Here is a 22,435-nt window from a genome sequence, read left to right as displayed (position 1 = left end):
AGCAAATCGCGTTCGAGAGAATCGCTCCCTACAGAAATTCAAGCAAGTAAACAGCGACCCGACGTGCCGGCTGTAGTAAACAAATCCAGCTGACTTGTGTCATACGTTGATACTTTTCGCGACCTTTCGGAGTGCGACGTGGGTCCTGAGAGAAGCTGCTGACCAATCTTTTATTACATCGAGAACCATGAATAGTTGAGGACGAGTGCTGAAATGGACGGTCTCATTTCATTCCTATCCACTGTGATTTTCTACGGCCTTTTGTTGGCAGTCCTTCTCTTCGTCTTGGTCAGTTTGAAGAAAATTTTAATTATTTTTATTATTTTTCTATAAATCTTCCAATTTTCAGCTGTGTTTGGTTCTGAAGAAGATAAGCAAACCCCATCCGAACATCGTCCGTTCGGAAAAGGAAAACTATTTCCTCGATCCGGTGGAGAACCAAAGAATTAAATTTCCTTTGGAGGAGGAAAAGTCTGCAGTCAGCCTATCAGTAGTTGTTCCTGCCTACAATGAAGAAGCTCGATGTATGTATAAATAATTTTCTTTTTTAAATCATTTGTTGAAAAAATTTTTATAATCATGCAATTATAGTGTCCGTCATGTTGGACGAGTGTCTGGAATACTTGAGTCAGCGGAAAAATAATCTTTCTGGCTTCACGTACGAGGTGATCGTGGTCAGTGATGGCAGCACGGACAAAACCGTCCAGCTGGCCCAAAATTATTCCAGGCAATACACACCAGAAATTGTGAGGGTTTTGGAACTTCAGCCTAATCGAGGAAAAGGAGGAGCAGTTCGACTGGTAATTAATAAATCTGAAAAAAGGAACAGAAACTATTAACAAGATAAAATTTGTTAGGGAGTCCAAAGCACAAGGGGAGCAGTGGTGCTGTTTGCTGATGCCGACGGCGCCACAAAATTTGAAGATTTGGAAAAGCTGGAGGACAGCCTTAAAGATTGCTTGAAAAGTATATATTAACTTATTCGTGAAACTCATATTTATTTCAAAAATTTTCTATTTAGTTGATTATTTGCAAAGCCCTGAAAATGCAGCGAAGGCTTTGGCGATTGTTTGCGGCTCCAGGGCGCATTTGGAAGATGACGCCATTGCATCCAGAAGCATTTTCCGCACCTTTCTGATGCACGGCTTCCATTTCCTGGTGTGGCTCTTTGCAGTCCGAGGCATCCGAGACACTCAGTGTGGATTTAAACTCCTCACCAGAGCAGCTGCTCTCAAATGTTTCTCAAATATGCACATTGAAAGATGGTACTAAAAAAATTTTAACCCCAGATTTTAAAACTAAAAATTGTGTTTTACAGGGCATTTGATGTTGAGCTTTTGTACATAGCTCAGCAGTTTAAAATTCCAATCACAGAAGTTGCTGTTCGTTGGACAGAAGTCGATGGTTCGTAATTTTTTTCTCAAAATAAACTAAAAGACAAATTTAAACTTGCGTTCTTAGGTTCAAAAATTGTACCAGTTTGGAGCTGGTTGCAAATGGGCCGAGATTTATTCTTGATTTGGCTCAGATATTTCATTGGAGCGTGGAGATTGAAGACCAAGGAAGAATAAATTTTTTGCATTTTTTTAATACGGTTATAGATTTTCTTTATGTATCATGTGAATCATGTTTTGCTTGATTTGTATACAAAGTTTTCCATAGTTTTGTAATTGCATCTTTACCACAATTTTTATTTGAAATAAAACATCTGAAAACTCACTAATAAAAGTATTTGAAAAAATCTCAAAATTTAGTGATAGCCAAAAAATATTTTTTTTTTTTCAATTTATTTAAGTTCAGAATATTCACAACTCATATAATTCTCAATAGGATATTTAATTATGAATATATCTATGAAATACAAATATACAAATGATGGAATGATCATCACCAATGAATAAGCCAACTTTTTTTTAGAAATCTCAATCACATAAAGTACAGATGATGCAAACAAATTGTTAATTATTGCATTATTGATTATTGGCCATAAATACAGCATCTAACAAAAAGAAATAACCAAAATCAACACTTTCATAATAAAAAATTGCTATTGATTACTTTCTTTATTCATTTGAATCCGTAATTATTTACAGGCCATTAATTTGTATTATCAATTGTTTGATGGCTACTGCTACCACTTTCATGTGTTTATATAAATTGATTTTCTTTGAAAAAATATCCTACTCAAAAATATAATATATCGGACTAAGTATTATAATGTATATTATGAAAGAGGCTTCAAGCATAAATTTTTTAATCTTCGCTTCCCTCGACGACTAATTTTTATCTCTTCACATTCAGTCCTCCAATTATTCACCTGGGGTGCTGATTTACTCCTGAATTTGAATGCACGTCATCATGGTAGTTCTGCAAAAAGTGGCGTATTTAATGAAAATAAATTGGTCCTTTTATTATTATGATTTTTTTTTAAAACATACAAGTGCTAAGCCTGAAAAGAGACTGAAATGAAAGGTGCGATCAATTTAGAGACGTTTAGAGAATTAATTTTGTTAGGACGAAGCAAAAAGGTAATAAAGTATTGAAAGAGTGCGGTGTGGTGCAAGTAAGAGCGTGCGCTTGAAGGAAATTTTTATACCATTGTTTCATGCTAAATATCAGCTTTTTTTACAATGAAACTTCATAGGTGTCAGATTTGGTTGCTGTGGAGAAGAAATAATTAGTAATTTTAAAGCTAAGTTGGTTATTTGAAGGTGAATAAATTTGGAAATTCTTTGTGCGCTTTTTAATTTTTAAATAAGTGTTTAAATTTGGGTTTTGCGTTTAGTCTAAATTCATCTGTAATTGTAGCTTGTTTTTTTATTCCAGTTTTTTCTATTTAAAAAAAATCAACAATAAAAAAAATTCAATGTTAGTAATGACAAAAAAAAAAATGAAATGTGTGTTTGACTAAAATTTTTACAATATTGATTGTGAACATTAAATAATTAATTTAATCTGAAACTTTTGAGTAGCGCTTAATTTTGTTTGTTTGAATTATATATATAATGCAGCATTTAATTGACTTAACGCGCAACCCTAACTAATATTTGATTAATAATATTTTGTGTTTTTTTTTTAATTATTAAACTATGTTAGTGTATTTTTGGATTTTTTTTTTCAATCGCACGCTCTTTTCTTACATTTCACCAAAAGTAATGCTCTTCTGTTGAATAACTGTTTTATGCTTCGGGTGATCGTCGTGATCGGGGCTCTTCAAAATACCCTGACAGGCCGTCTGGGGAGGGGGCGCCGTCGCCAAAAGGGAGTCCAACCCTTTCGCGCCCGCCGAGGAGGCGCTCTTGCCGTTCGGAAACTTGATTGTCACTTTGTTCGAGAGCGCGTCCATGATCATCTCGGCTCGATTCGCGCCATTCACGATGGCAGTCGATTTTGACACGGGGGGCGAGTAAATAATCTGGGGCGAATTGGGCGCGGGGCTGTGTTCGGCCGAAGACTCGGGTTCGAAACCCACCTGGATCCTGAGCGCGTCGTCGAACAACAACTGGTTTCTCGCGTTGACCAGTTCAGTGTAGGGGATGGCGATGGGCTTCTTGGCCACCACAGGGGGTGGTGACCTCGCCCTGGCCAGGGCGTGAATGGCCTGGAGCTTGGTGCGGGCCCTGCTTCGGGCATCGGCGCTGTCTCCGTTGACCTCTACCCTGACCGGTTCGCGTTCCTGGTCTTTTGCCTGTCGGGGTGGCTCGTGGTGGTTTTCTTGGAGGTGCGGGGACAGTGGTGGCGGCGGAGGGGTTGGCATTGGCTCCGACAACTGTCGCCGATTAGATCTGTGAAATTGTGATTAATTAATTAATTAATGAAAATGTAATTAATATAAATATTGACATCTCTTTAATAAAATTTTATTTTTTTGTTGAGCTGTTTTGATATTGGTTTTTGACGATATTCTTTATAAAGCTAACAAAGTTATTTTTTTTAAGATATCTATAAAAGAAAAACTATCTCGATAATTTTAATTAAAAAAAAAAGATAAAAAAATGCAAAACACCTGTCTGTTTTTAAGTCCTAAACCCTTTCTTTTTGAAATAATTTTTTAAGGAAAAAAAATTATTAAAAATAATAATCTATCTTTTAAAACAAGTTTTTTAAATTTCTAGAATTATTCAGACTTTCTATCCTTTTAAAATATAATTAAACTATAAACAATAATTTAAATTGTATAAGTTTATAAATATAAATAAATAAAAAATATAATGAATTGAGTAGGCAACATATAGAGAAAATAACTAACGATTCTTTCAATTTAATTGCTATAAACCATTTTCAACATTAAATCAATTCGATAATTTATACCTGGACAGTGTAGAGTGCAGTTCACTGGATAGGGCTCCTTGCGGGTCGTCATGTTGGTGGGTTCCGTTGTGTTGTCCATTGGTGTGCGGCAGGAAGTCCAGTTTGTTGGGGCTCGGTCGTCGGTCCGTCGGGTACTCGTTGATGGTGACCACCCCAGGGGTGCTCTTGCCGGGTTTGCCGCCAAAGTAGACGGCCGGCGGCTTGATCTGGCCGTTTGAGCCGCGGTTCAGGGTGAGCGTGTCCATTGAGGGCATCTCGACGGACTCGCTCGACCTTCTTTCCAGGTACATCACCTGCAGACCGTGGAATTGGTATCATTACTAATTAATAGTCAATTACCCCGCCTAACAAGGTGCCATTTTCATAATTTGGAATTTCGTTTATGCTTTTATACGCACGGTCAACAAACAATATAAACTTTTTACAGTCGCATCTGCTGACACACATATAAATAAACTGTGAGCAAATTTGACGTGAAACTATTGCTTTATATCCAGCAATTTGATAAAATTAAACGACGTAGAAAAGAGGCTAATGGGTTTATTAAAAGCATTTGATACATAAAAATAATTCAAGTAGAAAACAAACAAAGTTTAGAAGGTCCTTATCTATTTCTTTGTCGCTACGAGTTTATAGATTTTGATTGGTTTTGGTTATTTTGATGTTAATCCCATTCAAAGCCGTCAATACATCAAAGTTTGCCCAGAACTTCGAGAAGAAACAGTGATTTTTTTTATATAATCAGAAATCAGAAGATAAGAAACTTCTTTATTTTGTCTAAAAATTACTGACAAAAAGGGCCGATCAATTTTCCTCCAATTCATTTAAATAAAAATGGACAACAATTTTGGCAAGATGAAAAGCAGCTGCTCTTTTTTGACCCATTAAGACCATGTAAAGCTGCAGTTATGACTGCAGAGTTATGAACTGATTGTAATTTACCAGAAAAAATGTATAATAAAGAACTACATTTAATTAAAAAATAATAATTTGAGACATATTAATAAATAAAGTTTATAAAAATGAGCATTATATTAAAAATATTTTTAATTAAAACGATTTAATTACCTGTCTGGTGGCTGCATTTGCGGCGGCTGCGTTTCTTTCTGAAAGTTTTCTCGCGCTCTCGGCCCTATCCTGCAAATCACATTTCCGAGGGTGCACTTTTAGTAAACGCATTTCGACAAGAAAACAAAAGTTGAATTTAAAATTACTATAACACCCAAAGGGGTTTTAAAAACGCAAGAGATGCAAGTACTGTACTTCGTAAGCGCGCACTGTAACCAAGGGTCTGACGGACTCGTTGCTGTGCGGCATGTCTTCATCGACTGCTGGAACGAGTATATTCCTCGGAGCATAAAGAGTCGCACGCGGCGCCATTAAAGAGTCACCACGCGATAAGTTTCGGCGCTTTATCAACGCTTTGTAAACACAGAAACAATGCGGCCGTCGGTATATTGAAAGTGCAATAAATTTCGCGATTTGAATCACGCTCTCGTTTTTTACTCCGACTTTTCCCCTCCATGCAAAGCGAGAAAAGTCTTTCTTTCTAGACTAATATTTAACCGTCGGCTGATGTCATTGTCTCATTTTCTTGTTGGCAAAAGTGTGAAAACAATAAGTGCTCATTTTCAGAGACGCGGCACGAAATTGATTCTTCCTGCTCATGCTCTTGTGTCATGATGTTATCGCACTCTATATAGCAGCACTTTCGCAGTTACACACGTTTACGCTGTCATTTTTAATTGGATTTGAAATTACGGAGAGAGGCACACAATTGCTTGTTAGCTTTTTTTAATTGGAAGAGAAATGTTTCAATTGATTGAATTGCGAAATAAATTTTTAAATATAAATAACTTTCTCACCTGGTAGGTGCTGAATTCTCTGGTGTTGTTGCTGGAAAACATGGTCTTGTGGACTTGTTGGAATTCCTGCATGAGCTGTGGAAAAAAACTTGGGTTAAAAGCATGAAAACATTTTTCGCAAAGAAAACAAAATGTTAAAAAGGGAATGTTAAGATGAGAGGATAAAAATTTAATTAAAGGCAGGCCAAATCTTTTGATAGTTTATTAAAAAAATGAATAAAAAAAAATGTAGATGCAACTATGAATTCAAATTTTTTATTTATAAATTATCCATATTTTGGAAATATCAGCTAAAAATAAATAAATGTTAAATTATTTTTCTCTCAACAAGAGTTTACTGAATTCTAAAAAGAAATAAATTTTAATCCCTAAACGTATTATTCTTAGAGAAGTTTGGATAATTGCATTACGTTGATGTTCATTGTCCCCGACACTCGTTACTTGCGATGGAACATTATGGAAATATATTGATTAAATAATTTCAATTTTAGTTCTACGCACTATGGCGGGCCAATCACAAATAACTAAAGATAAGCTTGAATAATTTGTTATTCCACTATCAAAAAAATCCATTTGCATCGTTTAAACCTTTCGATTGTATTACATGGTAGATTTTAAAATTTTTTGTTGTGATTAACAAGCAATTTGATGTTTAAGAAGATTTTATCTCAATTTTATCTCAACTTGCTTTTTTCAGATGTCACATAATTATCGCAAAAGCTTTTATTTTTATTAATGGTTCCATCATCCAATTGCTGTGGAAAGGAGAGGGACTAACCTGCGCATGCTTTTCCCTCCTCTCGGCCGGCAGGGCCTTGATGGTCACGTCCCTGCTTGGCCGTCGCATGTCCGACGAAATGCTGATATTGTCATCTACTTCGCGCCTCTGAGAACAATAAAAAAAGGAGGATTAATGGCTAACGGCGAATGCACTCAGAAGCTTGCTAAGTGCTCGGATTTTAGATGTTCACCGACGACTAATGCAATTATTAATTAAACTCCGTCGATAACGATTAGAGAATGGAATGCAAATTTAATTTCCTGCAGAGATAAACTGGCTACTTAATTTCTTTACCCATGAATTCATGATAAAAGAGGCGGCTTACAAATTATAATTTGATTTGCGCCATTTGGCATATAAGTTGGTGGTTGTCACGCGGATAAAGAAAAAAATAATTAAGATTAGCCTTTTCAATAACACGCCATATCAAACACCCGGCTCAAAAGCCAAGGCCAAGGGAAAAATGATAATTTATATAATCCAATTATTTAAAGCTTAGACTTAGAAATTTACCTCTGCTCTGCGTTTGGCTTCAAGACTGACGGCGGAGGAAAAACTGGAAAGAGAGCTTCCCGAAGAGCTCTGAGCCAGTGGGTTCATGGTGTGATGATGCTCCTCATCAGCCTCTCTGTGCACTAAAACTCGGACCAAAGTCTCCTGAAATATAATATTTTATATAATTTTTTAAATTGCAATTAAAATTTGCATCTAAATACCTCAAAAAATGGAAAAATATCTGAATTTTCCTACGAAAAATTGGAAAAATTATAATTGAAATAATCAAGTGAAAAAATAAAAAAAAAAAAAAAATATTTAAGAGGATTTTACTTCCTTTTACTGAAACTGTATAAGAAAAACTTGGCAATTTGGACCACAAAAATAATATTAATGTTTTTTATGCAACCTGGCAAGTCCCTAAGCCGTGCATGCTGCCTACATTCTACAAAAGCAGGCGTTCGCGATTTATAGCGCGTAGTAACCGATCGCCCCGGCTGAGCGCACACAAAAGAGAATTTCACAATGACCGACCTTAGAATCAACTGTGTCAGCAGGATGTTCCATCACAACGGTCAGAGCTTCATCAGGGCCTCTACGGCTGTTAGACCGGCTACGTTCGCCGTCCCTGTGAAATTAAGCGGAAAAAATTTGCATGTCAGCACAATCGAACTCATCATTAATCTCAAATAAAATAATTCTTACTCCGGGTCTTCCGTAATCAAGGAAAGGCGTTTGCTTCCATCTGTGTGGTGATCACCATTGACACTGCTTGATGACGAATTGTAACCAGAACTCTCACCGAAAAATTCCATCCCGACGACTCCCCGTCTGATCACAAGATCGAGATGTTTTGAATCTTTCAAAATTTTTACAGCCTGCAGACGAAAATATTATTTCTAAAATTTTTCATAATTGTGCAGTAAATAGACGGACCTCTTTGAATTCAATGTCCTCGAAATTGGAGCCGTTGCATTCGATAATTTGGTCTCCAGGGAGGAATCCAGCCTCCTGGGCCAAACTGTTCTCGCGAGTGCTTTGAATGAAAATTCCAGGTCGCTGTTTTGTTCCCTTGCAGATGCTACCCAAAAAATATGACGAAATTATTTTCAGATTTATTGTACATTTGAAAAAAAAGAAAATTACTTGTTTATCCATTTGTGGATTTAAGTTTATTAAAAAAGCCGTTATAAAGAATTTAATAATATAAATAAAATTGAAATTTTTTCCTTGAAAACTCAATTCAATGGAACTAATCATTTCTAGAATTAATTTGGCAAGGAGATGCGAGCATTTCAACAGATTATTTGTTTCAAGGTTGGCCAACAATGGCATCTTATTTTAGTTTCAGCTTTTTTAATTTTCCTATACGAGAGTGAATTTTCATTCCAACATTTCAATTTTCTTTAATATCATCTTGGTTTGATAAAATTTTGGAAAATTTTAAAGATGCTCACCTGACGCCTAAGCTTGAATGTTCGGTCAGGTCCAGGTACAGTTTGATGTCCCTGGTCTCTTCGATTTGCCTGTCAAGTATTGAGCCCTCTGAGTATGTGCGTGTCAGAGTGCGACCTGAAGAGTGGGTAGGTGAAACGGACCGTTGTCCTTCGACCATCTGCCAGGTCAACGAGTCGTGTTTCTTGCTGCAAAAGCGTGGCATTCAATTGCTCATTCAAATTTTTATTTTTGTGTGAAATTTCAATTCAAACCAGAGTAAATTAAAAAAAAAAGGTTAGTGAGAAAAGCGTGTAAAAATGTGAAAGAAGCAGCGAAAGGTGCGTACGTTACGGAGTTCAGACTGATGCTACGGCCAGTTTCTCCCAGACTGGGTGGCACGTGTCTGGTTGTGTCAACACCCGAGCGTCTGGAGGAACCAATGTTCGAAGGCAGGGAAACCCGCTCGGGTCTGTTATTGTAATGCAGCAAGATGGACAGTTCTTCCTCGGTCATGTCAAAGTTGCCACTAATCGTGCAGAAGGAAAAGTGGAAAAAATAAATTGGTGCCGTTAGTAAAATAATAATCATGCGCAAACGAAAGAAAGAAAAATGTGCAAAAATTAATAACATGCAGTGAAAAATTAATAATTTATTTTTAAATAATAATAAATAATACTTACTCTTTGACTGGAATCATTCCAACGCCTGAAAAAGTATAATTTATTTTTAATTGAAAATATAACAACAGATGCAGTTGGTAAAAGTGATGTGTAAAAGTGTCTGTGCCTGTATCTGTCTGGCTGATCACTGATCGAGTGAGAGAGGAACCAGTGATGGCACCGATCAATAACCCGTCGAAAAGTGCGACCTGTGTCTAATTGATTTCGAATGAATTGCAGCGGGCGGGGCGGTAAAAAGAGAACAAGGGGGTGTTTCGTTTCACCTGCAAGGTGTATTTTTCGCCAGGTGCAGAGAGTTTAGAGTTTGGTGCTGGGGAGGGGGAGAGAGCGGTGTCGCTGACAGGAAACGCGCGAGGGTTGCTCGAAATTGGCGTCACGCCACGCTGCACTTGCGGCCAAAATCATTTGCATCCGCGGCAGAGAGTAAATTTCATCATTTTCATTGAATTTGCGTCTCATGAAAACACTACAATTGCAAATAATGAAAAAAAATTATCTACACATAAAATAAATATTATTATTTTTAATCATTTTCCCCAAAAGCTTCACGGAATTCTAACTTTAAGTAGAAAAAGTTATTTCTAATTATAATCTAAAATTTATCGAACTATTTAGGAAAAATTAGATTTTCTATTATTAAAAAAAGGTTCATTTTAATTTTTGTGCCAAAAATGCAAATAACATTGTATGATTCTTAAAGTATAAAAAGGTAATAAAAAGGAAGATTAGTGGCCGCCTTGCCTTTTAAGATATTCCAGAGAGAATTACATGTCAATAGCAGTAAAAAAAAATTGACATTGACATTCACCAAAAGCCTTAAAATAACATTCAGGGGCTTAAATCTTTCACTATCTCTTCCTCAAAGTAAATAAAGAGCGATAGAGCGATCAAATATAATTAAAGAAGTCCCCAAACACATTCGATTGGCTTCAGAAGTTTGATATTCGCCAGAAAAAAAAAACAGTTCTTTGCAAATAAGGCTGGTTTCCAATTCGCCATTACGTTATTCGTTTACGCATTACGTTGTTCGTTTTGCCAAGGAAATCGTATAAGCCGTTTCCAATTCACCAAAACGATACACGTAAACGGAATCCGAGTACAGCAAAACGTATAAGCGGTTTCCGATTCGCCAAAACGTACTCCGTAAACGTATTATGAGTGCCGACAGTGGTTTCCAATTCGCCAAAACGGACTCCGTAAACGTATTACGAGTGCCGACAGTGGTTTCCAATTCTCCAAAACGTAGTACGTTTACGTGCAACTCATTCCGAGCACCAAACGTGCTTCATACGTGATACGTACGTCGTTTTAATAAAAGTGCAACTTTTTGTTTCCGCTTCTGAATCATTATAATTGGTGCTTGTAATGAATTCTTAATTATCTCATCCATTTGAGTATAAAGTCCCTCAATTAGAGTTAATTTTCCACCAATTAAGTTAATTCGGTTATGGGGGTGAGCGGGGATGAGTTGAAGGAAATTAGTTTTATGTCAAGTGCGTAACATGATTATAGGCTAAAATTTTGTGAGGAAATCAATGGTGTATTTGATTTTAATGAAAAATGTTAATTTCAACCCTTAATTAGCAATTAACTCAAATAAAAACAAATTGAAGTGCAATACATGACTTTAGGGTAAAATTTGAAGCCCAAGCGATTGCCAGCATCAATTTTGCGCTATCAATTTAATTTCATCCCCTAAATTGAAAAATAATGATGTTCACACAAATTTTAGAGCGAGACATGTTTAAATGGTAAAATTTGACGCCAAATCGTTTGCCAGAAGTTATTTTGCTCTAGAAAAATAATTTCAACCCCTAATTTTAAAATTTCACGAAATTAACAACAATTTCAGAGCGAGATATGTTTAAGTGGTAAAATTTGACGCCAAATCGTTTACCAGAAGTTATTTTGCTCTAGAAAAATAATTTCAACCCCTAATTTGAAATTATATGAAATTAACAACAACTTAAGAGCGAGACTTGTTGATATGAGTTGAATTTAGCGAATTTATGGCCACATTGATTGCCATACTTAACTAAAAAAAAAAATTAAACAATAGTTAATAAATAAGGAAATCAGGGGTTGAAACTAAAATTAAGCAAATTAAGTGCAAAATAACATTTGAAAATCGATCTAGCATTAAAATTACATACATAAAGCAACTGTCGCTCTTAAATTGTTGTTAATTCCATAAAATTACGAATTAGGGGTTGAAATTATTTTTTAGAGCAAAATACCTTCTCGCGAACGATATGGCGTCAAATTTTACCACTTAAACATATCTCGCTCAGAAATTGTTGTTAATTTTGATTAATTTCAAATTAGGGGTTGAAATTAAATTTTTAGAGCAAAATAACTTCTGGCAAACGATCTGGCGTCAAATTTTACCAGTTAAACATATCTCGCTCTTAAATTGTTGTTAATTTCGTGAAATTTCAAATTAGGGGTTGAAATTATTTTTCTAGAGCAAAATAACTTCTGGTAAACGATCTGGCGTCAAATTTTACCACTTAAACATATCTCGCTCTGAAATTGTTGTTAATTTCGTGAAATTTCAAATTAGGGGTTGAAATTATTTTTCTAGAGCAAAATAACTTCTGGCAAACGATTTGGCGTCAAATTTTACCATTTAAAAATGTCTCGCTCTAAAATTTGTGTGAACATCATTATTTTTCAATTTAGGGGATGAAATTAAATTGATAGCGCAAAATTGATGCTGGCAATCGCTTGGGCTTCAAATTTTACCCTAATGTCATGTATTGCACTTCAATTTGTTTTTATTTGAGTTAATTGCTAATTAAGGGTTGAAATTAACATTTTTCATTAAAATCAAATACACCATTGATTTCCTCACAAAATTTTAGCCTATAATCATGTTACGCACTTGACATAAAACTAATTTCCTTCAACTCATCCCCGCTCACCCCCATAACCGAATTAACTTAATTGGTGGAAAATTAACTCTAATTGAGGGACTTTATACTCAAATGGATGAGATAATTAAGAATTCATTACAAGCACCAATTATAATGATTCAGAAGCGGAAACAAAAAGTTGCACTTTTATTAAAACGACGTACGTATCACGTATGAAGCACGTTTGGTGCTCGGAATGAGTTGCACGTAAACGTACTACGTTTTGGAGAATTGGAAACCACTGTCGGCACTCGTAATACGTTTACGGAGTCCGTTTTGGCGAATTGGAAACCACTGTCGGCACTCATAATACGTTTACGGAGTACGTTTTGGCGAATCGGAAACCGCTTATACGTTTTGCTGTACTCGGATTCCGTTTACGTGTATCGTTTTGGTGAATTGGAAACGGCTTATACGATTTCCTTGGCAAAACGAACAACGTAATGCGTAAACGAATAACGTAATGGCGAATTGGAAACCAGCCTAAAGCGTACGGCTTCTGTTGTGCGTATGGATTTCAATCGAGAGCTTCGGATGCAAATAACATTCCCCCTCAGTAAAAAACGTTTGCTCCATTTTAAAATATACAATTGGAAAGTGAAATCTGAGAGCATGTTAGCGGAAAAATGCAAATTGGCGGCCGCTTTGAAATAAATTAATCAGAGTCTTTGTTCTGTACTGTTTAAAAAATGGACTAAGTCATTAAGTTTGATTCAATTCGAATTCATTTTAGCTTGTAAAATAATTGTAAAAATAGGATTTAAATATGAATTAATTAAGTTATTTTAAAATTTTTGCATGCATGCAAAAAAATTTGTACATGGAATAAAAATTAATTATTTTACTTAATAAATATATTAAAAATATAAATTTTAAAATAAAGAATTATATAACAAAATTAAAAGTCAATTCAAAATACAAATTATAATTTAAAATTAATTCAGAAATCAAGCAAATTTTTTATTTCTTTTTGGCAACATTGTGTTTGCGTTATAGAATGACAGTCCGGATGACAATCAAATCTGGCTACCTAAATATTCCAATCTAATCTCACTCGGATCACGTTAGCTGCGATTGTGCGCTGCTCTGATTTGACGTGCTGGCGGAACGACCTTTGATTGCAGGCTATGCAAAATGGAATGTCAAGAAAAACGCAGACAAGTTACTGGCGACACGGAGCACTTCTCATAATTATTCGAACAAAATCATTAATATTGTCGAACAAGAAGAGATGGTGCGAGCTGATTAACTGAGATTAATGCGTAATTCGCACCGTTTCAAAGCGGCGCGTTTTGTGTTGAGATTTCAATTCAAGTGGCTGAAGTCATTTTTAAAAATAGCCTGCACTGATTTCGCGTTCTGTGTATTTGGAAAAATAATAAACACTTTTTATTTAATCTGCGACTTGTAATTATTGTAATTAATTAAATTATTAATTTACTCACTGCGAACTTTCAGATAGAGGTGGGTGCTGCTCTGGATGAGTTGAAGGACTTCCCTGTGAATCGCGTATTCGACTGAAAAACCATTGATTCGGACGATCTGGTCTCCAATCTGCGAGAAAGAGACGCGAGTTTAAGTGCAAATAGTTCGGGCGTCTTCTTCATACCTTGAGGCCTTGGAAAAAGGCCTCCGAGTTTGCTTCGACAAACGAAACAAAGAAGCCGGTTCCGTGTTCACGACCGCCCCGAATCGAGAAACCAAATCCGTAAGAAGGGCCTCGTCGCTGGAGCTCGACATTTCTGGTCCTGTTTGAGGTGTATGGCACCAAAAGGTTGTACTCCATTTGCTGGCTCAGCGGCACGATGCGTCTAAATAATGTAATTTAAAATTATTTTAATTAATTTTTGGACAGGAAATTCGAGAAAAATTCCTGTGAAAATATTCAAAGATTATAAAAACTAATTTATTTTTTATTTTGCACACATATTTATTTTTTTGGAATTCGTAAGCTATCCCATCCGATTCCTCAATTGACATAATCAAAATCTGTTAAATAATAAATAATAGAGAAACGTTTATTTTCAACTCATTAATGAAAAAATAAATTTAATGTTCCTTGATATAAACATTAATAATGAGGATTTTTAAATTTAAAGGTTATTTTTTTATTAATTTAAGAAATAATATTTATTTTACTTATGTAATAAATAAAAGTTTTGATTTGTTGAACCAAATTAAATCGTGAATTAGATTATAAATTTAAAATTTAGACCTAAACAGACTTGTCTGTTTTTCTAAGAATTTAATTTTAATACATTATAATTGCAGAGTAATGTGTTAATTTTTAACTAAATAAAATTTAAGTAATAATTATATTTAATAACAATTATTTTAATTTTAGATTTCAGACTAATTGTTAGTTTGGTCTATGCTTCTTCAGTTTACAATTTGCTGTATTTTATAGCTTACATAATCTTTAATTAATTCTATTTTTTATAGAAGCAAAGCAATTAGCAATTAATCTTGTACTTTTCTCTCTCACGAAAAAGATTAATCATCTCTCACACGAAATGGATACCGCTGTTTACACGTGCGCCACTCTGTTATCAGCAGCTTGTTCATTACTTTTTATCGGACCAAAGTTTTCGGGCATAAATTAATTGCACTCTTTCTCCAAAAGCAAATAACTCAACTGACCAAACCTAAAAACGCATCGCTGGCTAAAAAGGCTATCCTATGTGATTACGACGAGTTTTCGCCTTTTTCATGCCGCGGGTCAATTATCGGCGAAATTAATTTATGCGCCGTTTCCTTTGGCAGGAGTGAAATTGAAGAAAGTTCAATAAAATTGGTGCGTTCAAAAGTTTATGGCGTGTTTAAAAGTAAAGTCTGCTTCAACTAACATACCAAAGCTGGTCCCGAGTGACACACATACATATTATTTGAGCTAAAAGATCGTCTGCCGGACGCGCTCCGATGCACTTGAAATCGTTATTTGAGGAAATAAATGTTTCATTTTTTTTGCGCGTTATTAAATAAATAAATTGTCGTGATGGACGAATTTGTTGTACTTTCGCCGAGACTTTCTTTCTTTGATCATATGGCATTCGTCACACACGCGTAATGATTTTTTACACTTTTTATTCTCACGCAAGTCAGCTAGTGAATCCAAGAAGCAAAGAGAAAACCATCTAATAAAATTGATTGCGAGCGAATTGCGGAAATCTATATCTTTCAGCAGCTGGTGGTGCTGACATTTGTGTGGGTGCATTTCACGCTTCTTTCTATTATTACATAAGGAAGAGCCGATTCGGTACTTTGCTTCAGAGCGATTTATATAAATAGTATACCCAAACTAATGACAACAATAAAAGAAAAACTTTGTGTTGTAAAACGAAAGGACACGTGTTCAAATAAAATTTTGCGATAGATAGTTTAAATGGTTTCAATGTAATATTAAAAAGTAATATGAAATTATTACCGATAAAAAAGGAAGGCCAAATAACTAAATTAGAAGGAAAATATAACTGTTAATTTGTGGTAAATATTGAAAAAGTACATTTGAATTTTGCTCAATTCCGCTGCTACAGCATTAAAAAATTAAAATATAATAAGAAATGTGACTTGCAAATTATAGGGATGGATAATTTTAAATTTATTGAAAATGAATTAAAATTTAGAAATGAAGTTTCTAACCATTTCTATCCAGTAAAAATTTATCTAAAATTTATAGCAGGGCATTTTTTTTCATTTGATATCAAATTTTCATTATTTATTTCATTTTTAAATAAAAAAAACATTTAAAAAAAAATTAAATAAAAATTAAAAACATTCTTGGAACAACACGGACCAGCCCTTCAAGAGTTTCTAAATCAAATAAAGTGATTCCACAGAATAATACTTTCATCCGCACAAACAAAAGTGCTTTTAAAAGGAACTACGGCAACTTTAACAACCAATTGTCCTCCATTGTCCTGCGACTCTAATGCACTTCATCAGGCCAAAGAACACAATCACCAATTTTACGATTTTGGTAATATCCTCTTGCAACGTTGGAATGGCAAAATAAATTTATTTTCACTCTGCGCGTCCTAGTTTTGCACTAAAAAATTAAAAGCATTTTTTTACACGTGCGCGCTTTTCACTGGGACACGTCACTGCATGGCTTTATTGTCCTCGCAAGAGTGACAGTGAACTTGAGCACCGAAAAATTAAAATTTCGCCTCTCTCTCCTGCAATTACAACTTCCTAACCTTGGGGTCGGTCATCTGCCCTGAACAATAACAAAGAGAGGCGCTTGAGATTAATTGGAGACTCATATTTTCGCAACCGTCACTTTTTGTATGATAAAATTTGCATCATGTGACCGAGCAATGGACGCAAAAGTACTCTATGAGCTCAGGTTTTTACACTTCTGGAATCATTTAATTAACCCTTCAACGTCATTCTTATCAACCAGCAGCTCTCTGTGAAGAGAGGAATTCTGATAATTGTTTTGGATTTAGAGAGGTAAATTAATTATTTTAGAGTATCATCTTGAAAGCATTTGCGTGGATAATTAAATGACTAATTAAATTACAAATGAAGTTGAATCGTTTAAGATTAACACTATTTAATTATTAAATTCAGATCCAACTTTTTATATTTTTGTGTGTCCAACAACTAATAGTTTAAATAATGCTTGAAGTATCTATCAAATTTAAAAAACAGATAAGTTGATGATAATAATAAGGTATATATTTTTTAAGTAAAAAATTAAAACAAATCAAAATATTAATTCCAAAAACTTTAATAAATTAAAAAATTCAATATTCAAATAAATTTAAAGTTTTGTTGCAAATTTAAAAGTGATTATCATTTAAATTTTTAATTTATGGAAATATTAACCTAACTTTACATTATTTCAACTGCAATTATAACAAAATTAAAATTATTTATTTTACTTTTGGGAGGGTGGGGTTTTAGGAATGAATTGAAGAATAATTTTTACATAAAATTCAAATTCCATGATTAATATTACAACGTAAATTGTAAAAATCAACTTGCTTAAAATTATTATCAGACACAATTATTTAATCAATATCTTTCTTTACCTGCTGTTATGAACACAGATCAAGTTAACTATTTTGTTTCACAAATCACGCGTGCTTTTGCATCTCATTTGAAGTTAAATCCCAGCACTAGACTAACACAAAAACTGAACTCCACATTTGACAGCAGTGAAAAAGCACATGTGTGTTTTGAAAGCGAGTCAGAGGAAGCCGCGGCGGTGAACAGCAGCAGCTCGCGATCCCACTCGTTCAACTCTCTGGCCACCACTGCACTGAATTGTAGGGCCGGAAGGAAAAGGGACCGAGGGCGTAAAATACGCGACCACTCAGCCGACGCGCCGCGCGCGTATTTCGTTCTCCAAAAAATATAAATAATATTCGTTTACGCGCATGTCGTAAAAATGTATCTAATTTTCAGTTCGGATAGATGAAAACTGGGTCAGCTCCGATCACCAGCATGTAATTAGTGAAAGAGATAAATGCTGAGGATGAGCAACGCGCTTCAATCGCGCATTTTCACTTTTTATGAAGGTGACTCGTTATTTATTAAATGGGAAGGTCGTAATAGCCGATAAGAATGATGCAAATTTCAGGTTACGCTAATGACGCTAATAAAGAAATTTAAATGATAAATATTTTTGTATAATTTGTAATTATTTTTTTCTTTTCTTCCGTATTTTTATTTGTAATAATTAAAACATTTTGTACAAATTAAAATTTTTAAACGTAATTTAATGCTATAATTTTTCCCTCTAAAAAAAATAAAATGATCTAAATTCTATAATGATAATTTTGCTTTTAAATTTTTGATTCATTTTTATTTATAACAATAATTATTACTTCTTTGGTTCCAAAACTTCAAAACAAATTCGACCCATTCACCTGTTCATTTCCATTAAAAAAAATGTCATTTAAAAAAACCCTATTATCATTTTGTCTTGCTTCTGTAAATATAGCAAGTTCACCGTAGGTCACTCCAAAGGCCATCGTAGCGCATCATAGGAAAAACTCGTGCGACTTACTGTGTTTTGGCCGTCCTTAGTCACACACGGCAGAGCGTGAAATTTAAGAAAAACACCTTGTTTTGAATACTTTATCCACTTAATTAGGCTGCACGTTTGGACCGAATCGCAATCAGACTCGCAAAAAGCCCCTAACTGCGCTCTACATCTTCCTTTCTTTCTCATTTTTTGAAAGTTAAAGAGAGAAAGAAAATATTATTAAATAAAATTAGTTTAATAATATCCATGCAAGGGGACATAGAAAGTAAGTAATTTATTCTAATTTCTGGAAAATTGTTCACCTTAAATTTTGAAGAAAAAATTTTTCTTTTACCAATGCATTTTTAATTAAATCTTGATATTTTCATAAATTTTTAGTATAAATTTGTGATAAGAGCTTTGCATGAAGTGTAATTTGAATCCTGCTTTTGCCAGCGCCGCGAACGCGATTAATGTCCAAAGTATATATGTACAATAATGTTGCATTGCAAGGCGGAAACACGGCCTGTGCTTTTCAAAAACGCGCACGGCAGCAGAAATGAATGAGGTGTGCGCGAGAAAAGGCAAAACAACGCGAGCGGATGCGGCGGAGGCACCCGAGTTTTCAATTCAAGTCGCTGAAACGAGAGCAATCAAATAATAAATAATCGCGCAACAAAGAAAGAGATCGCTTTGAGGTTTGCGCGGAATTCGTTCGCACGACTGGATTTATGTGAGAATTGGCGGAAATAGAGAAACAAATGAACGAGATAAATGTGCTTAACCCTTTTTCGAGATGAATTATTTAACGTAAAATACTCTACTTGCCTGACGTCGTCAAAGAGCTGCAACCGTGCTGGCAGTTTTATGATTTGTTTCAGGCCTTTAACCAGTGCCACGACCTTGTGGTTCCTGAAAATATTATATTTAATTCTTGTTTATTCATCCATTGCTAGATGTGACATAATAAAATAAAAAAGCAAACCGTGCTCAAAAAATTAAATTTCTTGGGGATACAATAAAAATTAAAGTTTCAACAAAGTCAATTTATTTATTTATAATTTCATTTATAAATTTAAATTTTGTGAGGTTATTATCTCTGTGGTAGAAGCATTGCAAATTTAGAAGAAAAAAATCAATTTTAAAAAGTATTAAAATATTATAAAATTTAAAATTGTAAAATTAAATTAATAATATTGAAATCAATAAATTGGTAACATAAAACAAAAGCTAGCACAAAAATAGTTTTAAAGTATAACAATAGCCACTTCACCAAAGGAGGCCGCCTTTGATTTTGTTTTAAGTGTTATTTGCACAAGTGTTTTCCGGTTAAGCATTATTCAACAACGTCGAATTAGGAGAGATAATTTTTGGAAAACAATAGAACACACCCTATAGTTTCTATTGATCCCGTAGATTTGCTCAATTTGCTGTTGTGTTAGTAAATTTGTAGGTTTCGAATCGAGAATTTTGCACTTAAGCGAGCTTTTTTCCTTCGAGCTCATTAAAATCCGTGGTTCACATTACGGCCACGAAGAAGAAGGAAATAAAACATAACAAGAATCGTGTTATGCGCGCTGTTTGCTGCTTATTTTTTCGCCTGCTTTTCACTCTCCACGCGCTACATCACTTCACAACTCATAAATTACAAACTGCCGTGGAAATTTATTAAATAATTCATACTCACGTCATGTACTTGTCGATTGTGTCATTGAACTCGTCAATTTCCTCCTTGTTGTCGATCAGCGTCACAACCTATAATTAAATAAAAATATTTTTACTGCTAAAATAATATCAAGTCTACGTTTTGATCAGTTCAAAATAAATAATTATTCAAAGCCTATTCTCATTTGTTTGTGTTACATAACATTTAATTATCTATTGTGAGCTTTATTTTTCTAAGCAAAAATGTTTAAAAAAGTATACAATTCATTTTTAATTGCACATTTCCAGGTAAAATTTATTTTAATCCCGGATTATACAAAAAATTCCGCATGCGAAAATGAGCAGGTGAAATTAATTGTTTATCGATCAAACAACAGCATGAGTCATACGCAATTAAGTTACGAGATAGCGCTTCTTCTCTTCGCCGCATATGCATTGTCAGTGAGTGAATTCAATATATATTGAAAACGTCATAAAAAGCTTGCGGCGGCTCAAGAACGCTTTTAGTCAAAGCAAACTGGCGAAAATTATCATTAGGCTAATCTTAATTTTCTTGATGCTTAATATCGTGGGTTCGGTTATTGCTCTTTATCTGTAAATCTAAAAGTGCTAGCTAGAAGTTTTCATCCATATTCACACATGCTTTATAAACTGTTTAATGAAAAAGTAATAAATTGTTATTATTTGAAATTACGCTGATTTAGAGAACTGAAAATTTTGGAAAAGAAGCTCTAAAATCTAATTATTATTCTTTTCAATAGAAAAACAAATCAGAATTTCTCAAAATGTCCTCTTCATTAATTTTTTAAAGGAAAATTTTGATTACAGGTGCAATTCATTCGAGAATTCTCATAGGGCAAATTTCAATTTTGATTGATGGAATAAAAGAGATTAAATTATAAATGTCCTATCAGTTAACTTGGCTTTTCCATTGAACTTATTGATAAGTGCGATTATATTACAAAGAACAGCGAGTTGTTTCTCTTAAATATTTTAGTACGTCATTTTTATCACACTAATTGTCTTTGATAATAATTAAGAAAAACCTCTCCCACATTAAATTTGGAATATAGAAAAATCACTAGAATTAGAAAATATACTGTTTTAATTAAACTCTCCGACGTTAATTGGTATTCTCAAAAGCTTTTTCTGCATAATCTTGACGTCTTATTATCAAAATCCTTGACTTTGCGCGCCTGCTACACAAGGTCTTGCGTGTTTTTCATCTTTTCTAGAGAAAGGACTTTCAGTTTCGACGGTGCCAGGTAATTTTTGACATTTTCTCCAATAAATTGCAAAGTTTTACAATTAATTATTTCTTAAAAACTTCAATAAAAATTGTTGAAATAATCTGAAATTGGCAAGCGGTTGCTTTTAATTTTTATATTATTTAATTATTTTATATTATGCAACCTTTTACCAAATAAATTTAAAAAAAAAATTTATTTATATTTTCATTGTGTGGACTCTATTTTTGTTCAGAATTTTTCAGGCATTGCAAAACATAAAATTATAATTCAATATTATTTAAAAAAATTATTTACCTTGAACTGGAGGACTTGCATGGGGGTGTGTTCCTTGTGCTCGGAGGCACTTGTGCCCAAAGGGTTGCTGACCATGACTGTTGCTGTGGAGCTCGGCGTGCGTGCGTCTTGCTGCGGCCGCTGGCCCCTCCGTTATAATTCAGTTAGCAAGTAGAGAACCAGCGCTGGCCAACACCGCTGTAAAATTAGCTCGATCGCCGCCTATTCCGACACAGACCCACTATATGTGCGGTGGGTGCTCATTGTCTTATCTCTATATACCGCAGAAAGAGAGATTACGCGCCGAAATCTGCCGGACGCTTTTTGATCGAGCTGACGCGAATGTTGAGTGGTGCTGATGATTTTGCTGACATCAATCGTTGAAAAAAAAAAATGCCGTCAAGTCCGAAAGTAAATTTGCATTGAACTCCATATAAATTTTGCTAATAAAAGTTTAACTTAATTCGCTTTATTCATGCAAATTTGATTTTATTAAAATGTGTGTTTAATATTTAATTGTGTGTTCTCATATTTAATTTGCTTACAAAAGGCACGCAAATATATTATGAATTCTATTATAATTTTTTTTTATTAATTTGGACCTTCCACTTTTTTATAAGTTTCTTGAAGCTATTGAAATTAATATTGCACTTAGTGGTAAAATTAATCTAGGCTCTTTGTTTTGATTTTCACAGTTCAAGCACCTATAGTACACAAAATTATAACTAAGATGTTGAGCCGCACAAATAATTCAAGAAATTGAACATAAAAAGTATACTTTTATTTAAT

The 22,435-nt window shown here is 34.3% G+C and overlaps 2 protein-coding genes across 4 annotated transcripts; one reads left to right on the top strand and one right to left on the bottom strand.

Moving 5' to 3' along the window:
• Positions 1-54: 54 nt before the first annotated feature.
• Positions 55-1,743, top strand: LOC132198545 (dolichyl-phosphate beta-glucosyltransferase). Its single transcript, XM_059622605.1, has 7 exons — positions 55-288; positions 350-524; positions 592-800; positions 858-966; positions 1,022-1,265; positions 1,319-1,404; positions 1,462-1,743. The coding sequence occupies exons 1-7, from the start codon at positions 214-216 to the stop codon at positions 1,569-1,571; spliced, it is 1,008 nt and encodes a 335-aa protein (XP_059478588.1). The 5' UTR covers positions 55-213; the 3' UTR covers positions 1,572-1,743.
• Positions 1,657-21,905, bottom strand: LOC132198544 (harmonin). Of its 3 annotated transcripts, XM_059622602.1 has the most exons (18): positions 21,668-21,903; positions 20,146-20,213; positions 19,287-19,370; positions 14,094-14,295; positions 13,930-14,038; positions 9,570-9,594; positions 9,236-9,415; positions 8,910-9,095; positions 8,389-8,533; positions 8,158-8,330; positions 7,987-8,080; positions 7,471-7,614; positions 6,955-7,062; positions 6,177-6,251; positions 5,380-5,448; positions 4,312-4,604; positions 3,473-3,785; positions 1,661-2,367 (listed from the first exon to the last, which is right to left on the bottom strand). In XM_059622602.1, the coding sequence occupies exons 1-18, from the start codon at positions 21,740-21,742 to the stop codon at positions 2,314-2,316; spliced, it is 2,397 nt and encodes a 798-aa protein (XP_059478585.1). In that variant the 5' UTR covers positions 21,743-21,903; the 3' UTR covers positions 1,661-2,313. The 3 variants fall into 3 exon arrangements, with proteins under 3 accessions (XP_059478586.1, XP_059478585.1, XP_059478587.1); XM_059622603.1 differs by lacking the exon at positions 9,236-9,415 and having other exon boundaries at positions 1,657-2,367; positions 21,668-21,905; XM_059622604.1 differs by lacking the exons at positions 19,287-19,370; positions 20,146-20,213; positions 21,668-21,903 and adding an exon at positions 17,521-17,720 and having other exon boundaries at positions 1,663-2,367.
• Between the last annotated feature and the right edge of the window lie 530 nt (positions 21,906-22,435).

The sequence above is a fragment of the Neocloeon triangulifer genome, unplaced genomic scaffold (assembly GCF_031216515.1).
Source record: "Neocloeon triangulifer isolate White Clay Creek 2 clone unplaced genomic scaffold, ASM3121651v1 ptg000013l, whole genome shotgun sequence".
NCBI lineage: Eukaryota > Metazoa > Arthropoda > Insecta > Ephemeroptera > Baetidae > Neocloeon > Neocloeon triangulifer.
The sequence above is the reverse complement of the archived record's forward strand: the minus strand, read 5'-3'. Positions and strand labels throughout refer to the sequence as shown.